This window comes from Prionailurus bengalensis, chromosome E2, assembly GCF_016509475.1.
Source record: "Prionailurus bengalensis isolate Pbe53 chromosome E2, Fcat_Pben_1.1_paternal_pri, whole genome shotgun sequence".
NCBI classification, from domain to species: domain Eukaryota; kingdom Metazoa; phylum Chordata; class Mammalia; order Carnivora; family Felidae; genus Prionailurus; species Prionailurus bengalensis.
Window position 1 is genome coordinate 11,126,117 of NC_057352.1, and position 9,376 is coordinate 11,135,492.

Below are 9,376 nucleotides of genomic sequence, written 5' to 3' on the forward strand. Positions count from 1 at the left end.
GGCTGACAAGATACAGAATAAATAAAATTCTAACGCAGGAATACTTCACACTACCTGGCTAAAGACTATATTCTTAGTGAGCAATCCGATGTGTACATATTCCTGCCTTTTTACAAAAGGCGCCCTCATGTTTTGTAATCTTAAAGGTAAGGTACAAAGTTCCTGAATTTCTTAAGGTTCCCCACTTAGGACTTGCACAGGGGCTCCTGGGTGACTCAGTTGGTTGAGTGTCTGCCTCTTGATTTTGGCTCAGGTCACAATCCCAGGGTCGTGGGATCGAGCCCCACGTCAGGCTCCGTGCTGAGTGTGGCGCCTGCTTAAGATTCTCTCTCTCCCCCTCTCCCCTGCTCTCAGACTCTCTCTCTCTCAAAATGTAAATAAATAAATAAATAAATAAATAAATAAATAAATAAAGCTTGCAACCAGTGCGGAGAAAGTCCCCTGGGGACAGGGTAGTCAAAGCATCCTCAAGGGCGGCAAGAAGGGCAGGGAAGCTAGGGGAAGAGGGCCTCAGGAGTGAGTCGGGTGAGACTAGGTTGAAGGCAGGCCGTGGCGAAGTGCTTGGGGTCCATCCTAAGAGTCGTGAGAAGCCACAGAAAACGGTGACTCACGTTTGAGCGTCGCTTGATCAGATCTGAGCTTCGGCCTCATGGGGGCCAAGGTGCATGCTGGAAAGTCACCGAGGGGGTGGGAGAAAATCCAGGTGCAAGGAGACGGTGACTGGACCCAATGGGGAGAGTGGAAATAAACCAGGGCGGTCTGATTCATAAGATATTTGGGTGATAACAGCAACATGACCAGGGAGTGAGCTGGATACTTACCAGTCATTCAGTATACATTCAGCGCCTGCTATGGGCTGGGGTACTCAACACAAGAGGGGATACGGTAGAGTTTGGTCAAGGATGATGCTCTGATGTATGGCTTTTGTACCTGGAAGACAATCATGTCATTCCCTTAGACAGGAACTCCTGGAAGAGGGCTGATTTTGGAGGAGAAAAATCATAAACCATTTTAGCAATATTCATGGGAGGTCCCTGTGGGGCATCGAAGTACAGGTGTGAACTAGGCAGGAAGATACACAGTTCCAGAATTCATCTGAAAACTCCAGGCTGGACACAAACACCTAGAAGTCACTTGCATTTTAGTGGTGGCTGAAGCCATTACCTGGATGGAAAATCACCCAGCAGAAAAAAGAATAGTCTAATGGTCAAGGAAGGAAGAATGAGTCGAAGAGGGAGAGGAAAAGACCAGCTGAGGAGCAGAAAGAAAATCAAGACAGTCTTACGACACAGAAGCTGAGGAAAGTGAACATTTCAAGAAGGATGTGGTCAGCGATGTCAAATCCTGCCTAATTGCCCAAGGCCACCCAGCTAATAAGGGGCAGGGCTGAAATTTAAAACCAGGTCTATTTAATAAATAGCACCAGAACAAATGGCTAGCCATTTAGACATCAACTTAAACCCCTACCTCACACCATATGCAATTATAAATCCTAGCTGAGGTGGGGGCGCCTGGGTGGCTCAGTGAGTTGGTCAAGCGGCCGACTTTGGCTCAGGTCATGATCTCATGGTTCATGAGTTCGAGCCCCGCATCAGCTCTGTGCTGACAGCTCAAAGCCTGGAGCCTGCTTCCCATTCTGTGTCTCCCTCTCTCTCCGCCCCTCCCCCGCTTGCACTCGATCTCTCTCCGCCTCTCAAAAATAAATAAACGTTAAAAAAAATTTTTTTTAATAAGATAAAAATTTTGATGTAGCTCTATTTCCTGATCTGGCTGCTGGATACATCCTGTATTCACGGTGCGAAAAGGAACACAGTTCTTCACGCTATTAATTCTATTAATTTTAAAAGTACCTTTGTACATTTTGCTACATGTATGCTATTCCCTAATGCTTTTAAAAGAGACACAAAATGTACATACCCAACGACTCAACAATACTAGTTATGGGATTCTTTTCTTCACTTTGCAAATTGGTAACAAAGAGATAAACAACTCGATTTTTTTTTTTTTTTTTAGAATTTTTTAAAGGAATCTCTACACCCAACGTGGGGGCTTGAACCCATGACTCTGAGATCAAGAGTTGTGTGCTCCACCAACTGAGCAAGCCGGGCACCCCAGCCCAATTTATTTTTCAAATGGACAAGGGAGGTAACAGGCAATTGATAGAAGACAAATCCAAACGGGCAGAAAACATAGAAAAATAATCTCCTGAGTGGTTATAAAAATGCCATTTAAAGTTACAAAGAGATAGTGCCCTCTTCTGGGGTGAGTGGGGACTCCAATACATCACTGGTAGAAATATGGATTTTTAACAGCCTTTGGGAAACAATCTAGTAACAACTACTAAATACGTACAGTCTTTGACTTAGAAAGTCTATATTTATCATTTATAGATGCTTCAGCAGGTAGGGCTGGATGTCTGATAACATTTTGTGCAGCATGGGGGCGGGAAAAAGAATTGCAAAGCTCCAAAAAAGCAAAGATTGTGTCAAAATGGTAAGCCCACAGCATGAAATGCTATGCAACTCTTACGACGATTGAATTAGAATTAGCTGCATTGACCTGGCGAGATGCACAAGAGATAGTAGGTGACGAAAGGCAAAGTGATGCGCATGATTTCATTCCGTTATTTAAAAATATATATAGGGGTGCCTGGATGGCTCAGTTGGTTAAGCGTTCCCATTTCGGCTCAGGTCATGATCTCGTGGTTCGTGAGTTCGAGCCCTGCACTGGGCTCTGGGCTGACAGCTCGGAGCCTGGAGCCTGCTTCGGATTCTGCGTCTCCCTCTTTCTGCCTCTCTCCTGCTCACACCTCTGTCTCTCTCTCTCAAAAAGTAAATAAACGATAAAAAAAAATTGGGGGGTGCCTGGGTGGCTTAGTCAGTTGAGCGTCCACCTTCGGCTCAGGTCATGATCCCGAGGTCTGTGAGTTCAAGCCCCGCATCAGGCTCTGTGCTGACAGCTCAAAGCCTGGAGCCTGCTTCCCATTTTGTGTCTCCCTCTCTCTCTGACCCTCCCCTGCTCATGCTCTGTCTCTCTCTGTGTCTCAAAAATAAATGAACATTAAAAAAATTATATATATATATATATATATATATATATATATATATATGATCACATATAAGACCATATATGTGTGTGTGTGTGTGTGTGTGTGTGTGTGTATGGTCTTATACCTGTTTGTAGGAAGTGGAATATGGTTTTAAAATTCCATCTCTGGAGTCCAGGAAGCCTGTGGCTGACCCCAGGCCTCACCGTCTTCTCCCCATATGTGATCACCTCTCTGGGCCTCAGTTTTCTTGGCTGCAAAAGGGGTGAATAGTAATATCTATCTCACAAACATGCCGGAAGCATGTGCTGAGCGAATTCATGAAAAGGGCATAGCGATGCCTGGCGTGCGCTTCGCTATCACGGATCTGAGCACAGACGGAGCGTGGACAACGCGGCAGAAGACAACGTACCGCACTGTCATTGGTGAGCTCACGTGGACAGAGCTGGTGAGTTTAGCCGGCCGGGGGGAGGCGGGGGGGGGGGGGGGGGGGCGCACCTGGTTGGCTCGGTCGATAGAGCATGTGACTCTAGATCTTGGGGTTGCGAGTTCCAGCCCCTGGAGCCCCACGGTGGGTGTAGCGATTATTTAAAAGTAAAATGTGTACTACTGTTTAATAACAATAAGCATTTGGTATCAGTTTGGGTACAGCCAGCACGTGCTACTTTTGTAAATTTTTTTTACGCCACTAAAGCGGAAGGAAGGAAAAGAGGGACGCAGCCCTGAACTCGCCAGCTGCTCTAGGAAGGATTAGGAAAGGGGGCGGGCGCAGGGCGGAGGCCCCCAGGAGAGCCTTCCGCCCCAACAGGTGATCTCAAGCCACTCAGTGGCCCTGAGTCCCTCCTGGGCAGGACGGAGCTGCGGGTGACACCCGTGTAAATCATGTTGCTTACCACCGAGGGCAGATTTGAGTTCGAGTCCCAGTGGCCCTTAGGTGGCACCAGGAGCCAGACACCTTCTAAGGGCTCGACCCTTCTCAACCCACTGAATTCCACATGGATCCTCTTGGTGAGGGACTTCATATTATTATTCCCATCTTGTAGGTGGGGAGAACTGAGCCACAGAAGGGTCACTGGCGGGAGCCCACGCCCTGGAAGCTGGCCAGAATTCAAACGCAGGCAGCCTGGTTTTGAATGCAGGCTGTGAGCCACCAGGCTCTCCCATGTCCTCTGTCTCAGCAAGGAGAGGTCCCCTCTCCCCCACCTCAGTTTCCTCAGCGGTGGAAAGGACTTCCCACTAGTGACATCTTCAGCTTGCTGCAGGGGTTGAATGACCTCAGGTTGAATGACTTGTTTTTAAGACGGGAGCTTTGGGGGACGCCTGGGTGGCTCGGTCGGCTGAGCGTCTGACTTCGGCTCAGGTCATGACCTCACGGCTCGTGAGTTTGAGCCCTGCATCAGGCTCCGCGCTGACAGCTCAGAGCCCGGAGTCTGCTTCGGATTCTGTATCTCCCTCTCTCTCTCTGCCCCTCCCAGGCTCATGCGCTCGCTTTCTCTCTAAATACATAAATAAGCTTAAAAAAAAAAAAAAAAAAAGTCAGAGTGCAATAGCATTGCGTCCCCCCAGGGTGGCTACACCTATCGTGGCGAGCACTGAGTAAGGCACAGAATTGTGGACTCACGACCTTGTGCGCCTGAAACTAACATAAAACTGTGTGCTCCCTATACGTCAGTTACAAACAGTGAGGGGGGGGGGGGGGGCGTCTGTTACCTCAGTCCCTCCGGGAGGAAGAGAGATGAGACCCGGGCCCCCACCGCATCCTGTTGCAGCCCTGCCAGAGAAGGAAGCAGAATCTGGGGTCCGGTGTGACCCGCCCGTCCCGCCCGGGGGTGAAGCAAGACCTTCCCTACCTCCTGCCCCAGCAGATAAAGGCGGCCCCGCCCGCCAGCCGCGAGCTCCTAGGCATCCCTCCGCGCCCCGCCCGCCATGTCCCGCCGCTGCGCGCTGCTCACCTGGGCCCTCCTCGTTCTCCTCGGCCTCGGCCTCGGGGCGCCTGGAGAAGAAGCCCCAGGCTCCTGCTGCCCCATAGTGCCCCGGAGGGAATGGAAGGCCCCCGCGTCCAAGTGCGGGGAGAAGCTACAACAGCCCGTGCGCTACGTGGTGGTGTCGCACACCGCGGGCAGCCACTGCGACAGCCCGGCCTCGTGCCTGAAGCAGGTGCAGAACCTGCATACCTACCATTCGAGGACGCTGAACTGGTGTGACGTGGGCTACAAGTGAGTGCGGAGCCGGGACGGGTGTAGGAAAAGGTGTGCGGGCCCGAGCGGCCACGGGCCGATCTAGAGCCGCCTGGCTGACACCCTGGGCCGCTTACTCGGCCCCTCGGTGGCCTTGGCTTCTCCCCAGGGTCGGCACACAGCACTGCGCATGTGCGGGCGGCCTCAGGGGCCTGGGTGGGGGGTGGGGAGAGGAAGAGGGGGCGGGGCTGGAAGGCCAGGCTCTGCCCACCCCCCATCCCCCTCCCCCCCTCCCGGAGGGAGGGACAGACTTCGCCAACGCAAAAGAAGGCGTCCTCTACACCGGAGTCCCTTCACAAAGCCTGCCACCTTTGATGGGAGGCGGACAAGCAGGCTGGGGAAGCGTGGGGCCAACTCCAGTCTCCGCTGGTTGCCGGCCGAGATCCGGGCACCGATGCGCGCTCTCTGCTCGTTGGCTTCCTGTCCCTGCTCTGCAGTCAGCTCCTTTGTGGCCCACCTGGTCACTAAATCAGCCAACACACACACGCAAAGCACTTAGGACGCCACCGGGCATGCGGTGGGAGCCACCTCCCCGCCCCCCCCCCCCCCCCCGAGTTCATGGACGCTCGCCCTTAGGCACTGTGCCAGGCTCTGTGCCGGTGTGGGGACCGGGACGCGTCAACAGCGCGAATCTGGCCCGGTGGGATTTCAAGACCCACAAGGAGGAACAGGTGGGAAACAAGCGAAGGCAACCAGATGAATTCAGAGGGTGGTGGAAGCAATGGAGAAAGAAAACAGGGGGGCTGAGGGGGCTCTGCCTCGGGGGGGGGGGGGCGTGCGGGAAGAGGGGTAAGCAGGGGACCGATCAGGAGTAATTAATGGCTGTGAGGGCCAAGTGAGAGGGTCATGCCTGAAGAGCAGAGGTCAGGATGGCTGGGGGGAGCAGGCAGGAGTGACATGAAATGAGGAGGACCGGGTCGGGCTGGGACACACGCACAGGGCCTCGTGGGCCACGGTATACGGGAGCCACGGGAGGGCTGTGAGCCCGCGAGAGGCAAGAAGCTCCCTCTGGCGGCCGTGGGGAGAACAGACTGCAGGTGGGTAAGGGCAGAAACCCCAGCTCCCTTTCCGGGGTGACAGGCGGGGGTCCCACACAAAGGCTTCTGCAGCCTTTGAACTTTGAACCCGACGGGTTCTCAGACCTCGGTAAGCACCAGTCACCTTACTGGAATTCCAGGTTGCCAGGCTCCACCCTTCGAGACTGCTTCAAATAGGGCTGGGGTGAGGCTGGGGACTCTGGGCACCTCACTGGAAGTCTAGAGGCCACCGAGGGAATCCTCAGCTCTTCTGGCTCAAGATTTCACAGTTCAGAGGCTCCAACTCCCGGGTTTTGTCTCCTCCGAGACCGAGGGGTTCCGATTCTGAGCGTTTCCACGAAGTAGTGGAGACAAAGCTTCAGCCGCTGGCCTTGAACTGCCTTATAGAAAAGCAGACTGAAGTCTCTTTCTCAGATTTTAGGATTCAGAGTCTGATCCAACTGTCCTGGAACTCCCTCGTCACATCACATTCTCTCTCTGAGCCTCAGTTTCTTGACTTGTAAGAAGGGTTCCTCGCTGTCCCCACCTGGTGGCGGTGTTGACGGTTTAAATTAGAGGCAACCATCTCACGCAAACCTAGCCAATGCCAATTGCCTGTACCAGGGGCTGGGGCAGGGCCTTAACCAGCCCAGTCCTGGGGGCCAGCATCACTGTGGAATTTCTAGTCTCTTCCGGGCCAGATTCCGAGTCTGGCCTCCTGTGCGTGAGATTCAGGACCCAAGATTCTGAAGTTCCAACGTTCTGTACGTCACAAGAAACCCTTTGAGCAGGAGGGCTGAGGCAGCGGATATTTGCAACATCAAAATGCTGACCTTCTAGTTAATTCCAACGGGCCAAGTCAGACTCGCCCAATCAAGACATGTCAAATGAGTCTTAAGGATCTGCCGCCAGGCCTGGAAACCTCCCAGAGGTAGATGCTGGGACTCCAGGGTCTGTATCTGGTGGTGACACCAATGCTTGACTCCCAGATCCTGTCACTCGGTGTACCCCAGCAGGGAACAGGAAGCAGGAAGCAGGCTGGGCCAAGGGCAGAAGAACTTCTCAGTGGAGAGTTCTGAGAGGCAGGGGTCTCTGGGGCGTGACCTTGGCAAATCCCCTCCCTTTCTAAGTCTCCTGCTTCCTTAGCTTAAAATGGGGAGGACAGCAGCACCCGCCTCAACAAATCAAGAGCTCAACAAATCCTCCCGGGAGGCGGGAGGAACCAAAGAATAGGATCACGTGGGTGGGAGTCCCAGGGACCCAGGAGGGAAAATCTGGGCTCTGGCCCCTATCTGGCTGTGTGACTGCAGGCAGATGTCCCCACCTCTCTGATTCTCTGCCGAGTGGGGGCAGTACGGACTCAAGGGCTGCCCGGAGGGTGACAAATGGCGCTTGTAGAGCTGTGCTAGGCACGTGGCAGGGGCCAGAGGCATTGCTATTATTTCAGAAGATGATGGAGGGGAGGGGAGGGGAGGGGAGGGGAGGGGAGGGGAGGGAGGGAGGGAGGGAGGGAGGGTGTTGGGCGAAATTGTGCCTGAGTAGTAGGGAGCAGGGTGAGTGGAGGAGGAGGGGGGAGTCCTCCCCCAGGATGCCCTCCCTCACTCAGCAAACCCACCCTCCCACCCACCCGCGCAGCTTCCTGATTGGAGAAGATGGGCTCGTGTATGAGGGCCGGGGCTGGGACATCAAGGGCGACCACACGGGTGTCACCTGGAACCCCATGTCCATTGGCATCTCCTTCATGGGTAACTATATGGGTAAGCGTCCAGCTGTAGGGATGGAGGGGCAGACATGGGGTCTGGGGGATGGCGCCTCTGTGACCTTGGCCAACTGACTGCTTTTCCAAACCTCCTCTCCTCCTTTGCATAATGGCCATTTCTTTTCAGCCCCCGTTTGGGCTAGGATTGGTTCATCTCCATTAAAGTACTTAGGCCAGGTCCCTGGCACCTAAGAAGTGCTTGATTGCTGCCCTCATGGGTAGGACCCCGAGGTCTGGGGGCAGAGGAGGCAGAATGAGCTCCGATCTTGACACTTGCTGAGGGCTTCAGCTGTGCCAGGCACTGTTCTGCGGGGGGGGGGGGGGGGGGGGGGGGGGGGGGGGGGGGGGGGGGGGGGGGGGGGGGTGGCCTAAAAACTCATTTTATTGTCCCACAGCCCTGTGGGCGGGTGCCACCACTCTCTCCTTTCACAGGGGAGGACACTGAGGCACAGTAAGGTTGAGTCCCTGCGAGGGGACTGGCAGACCCGGTTCTGGGCCCTAGTGGGCCAGAGTGGAACAAATGGAACCCCTGCCCCACACTACCTCTGCCCTTCCACGAAGCGGCAGCCTAACTCCTGCCTCTGCCTCCCCCAGAGCGGTCACCCCCACCCCGGGCCCTCAGGGCCGCCCAGAGTCTGCTGGCTTGCGGTGTGGCTCAGGGAGCCCTGAGCCCCACATACGAGGTCAAAGGACACCGGGATGTGCAGCGGACGCTCTCTCCAGGGGACCAACTCTATGAAATCATCCGGACTTGGCCGCACTACCACGAGTGAGGCCCCGTCTCCCCCTACACCCAGAAACCCCACCGCCTCTCCCCTCCAATAAAGATGCAGCTCAAACTGTGTTCCTGTGTCCCACCCTGGGCCCCCCCCCTCCCTCTCTACCTCCCACCAGACCCCCGCCCTTCCCACCCAGCCCTCTGTCCTCGCTGGTGCTTAGAACCCAGAGGCCCCGACCCTGAACCAAGACCGGAGATCCCAGCTTAGAAGCAACATCATAGCTCAGAACCCAGAGGTCTCAGGTCAGAGCGCAGGAATCAGCACCAAGGTGGCCCACGGGTCACCGCCAGCAGTTCGGGGGGGGGGGTGTCCTGTGGGGGCAGTGGACCATGCTCCAGGATACCCCTTCTCTACCACTCAGCCAAAGGGATTCTGCACAGTTATCTCCGCTTGCACCCCTTTGGGGATGAGCTGCTCACTACCATCCCTAAGGTCCCCCCTTTTGTTGCTTTAGGGAGCATGGAAGTTTTTCCTGCCCCTGAACCCCCAAGTGCCTCCCAGTCACAGGCGCGCCCAGAAATACACCCAGGTCCCAATGA

General features: G+C 54.7%; 1 protein-coding gene and 1 long non-coding RNA gene across 3 annotated transcripts; one reads left to right on the plus strand and one right to left on the minus strand.

The window, feature by feature from the left end:
* Window positions 1-330: 330 nt before the first annotated feature.
* On the minus strand, window positions 331-5,432 carry LOC122494953. Its single transcript, XR_006300299.1, has 3 exons — window positions 5,225-5,432; window positions 4,757-4,817; window positions 331-930 (listed from the first exon to the last, which is right to left on the minus strand). It is a non-coding gene; the product is annotated as an uncharacterized LOC122494953 (long non-coding RNA).
* Window positions 4,928-8,902, plus strand: PGLYRP1 (peptidoglycan recognition protein 1). Of its 2 annotated transcripts, none has more exons than XM_043600520.1 (3): window positions 4,928-5,262; window positions 7,935-8,044; window positions 8,653-8,902. In XM_043600520.1, exons 1-3 carry the CDS (start codon window positions 4,973-4,975, stop codon window positions 8,829-8,831), a joined length of 579 nt encoding a protein of 192 aa, XP_043456455.1. In that variant the 5' UTR covers window positions 4,928-4,972; the 3' UTR covers window positions 8,832-8,902. The 2 variants fall into 2 exon arrangements, with proteins under 2 accessions (XP_043456455.1, XP_043456454.1); XM_043600519.1 differs by having other exon boundaries at window positions 4,929-5,262; window positions 7,935-8,056.
* Window positions 8,903-9,376: the final 474 nt, after the last annotated feature.